Source organism: Fulmarus glacialis, unplaced genomic scaffold, assembly GCF_000690835.1.
Source record: "Fulmarus glacialis isolate BGI_N327 unplaced genomic scaffold, ASM69083v1 scaffold25648, whole genome shotgun sequence".
Lineage (NCBI taxonomy): Eukaryota > Metazoa > Chordata > Aves > Procellariiformes > Procellariidae > Fulmarus > Fulmarus glacialis.
Genome location: NW_009226716.1, coordinates 452 through 702, shown reverse-complemented (window position 1 = coordinate 702; position 251 = coordinate 452). Strand labels below are relative to the sequence as shown.

At 68.1% G+C, this 251-nt stretch overlaps 1 protein-coding gene across 1 annotated transcript in view; it reads left to right on the top strand.

Moving 5' to 3' along the window:
• CERCAM (cerebral endothelial cell adhesion molecule) overlaps positions 1–251 on the top strand; it is a gene marked incomplete at its 3' end in the record, with an annotated part of 1,949 nt that overhangs the window by 1,251 nt on the left and 447 nt on the right. Inside the window, exon 6 of the mRNA XM_009582909.1 lies at positions 86–189. Within this exon, the coding sequence (XP_009581204.1) occupies positions 86–189 (104 nt within the window). The remainder of the gene's footprint in view (positions 1–85; positions 190–251) is intronic.

Sequence of the window (251 nt, the reverse complement as noted above, 5' to 3'; positions counted from 1 at the left end):
CTCTGTTCCCCGTCCCACGGTGGCTGTGCAGTCTGCCCCCCTCCATGACGTGGCCCCTTGATGGTGCTCTCTCCTTCCTCCCCAGATCTTCCTCATCAACCTGGTGCGGAGGCCGGACCGGCGCCAGCGGATGCTGGCGTCCCTGCAGGAGCTGGAGATCGCCCCACGGGTAGTGGATGCCGTGGACGGGAGGTGACCGCGGGGGGATACATCTTCACGCTGCCAGCCCCCCGTGTCACCCTGGGGAGGGG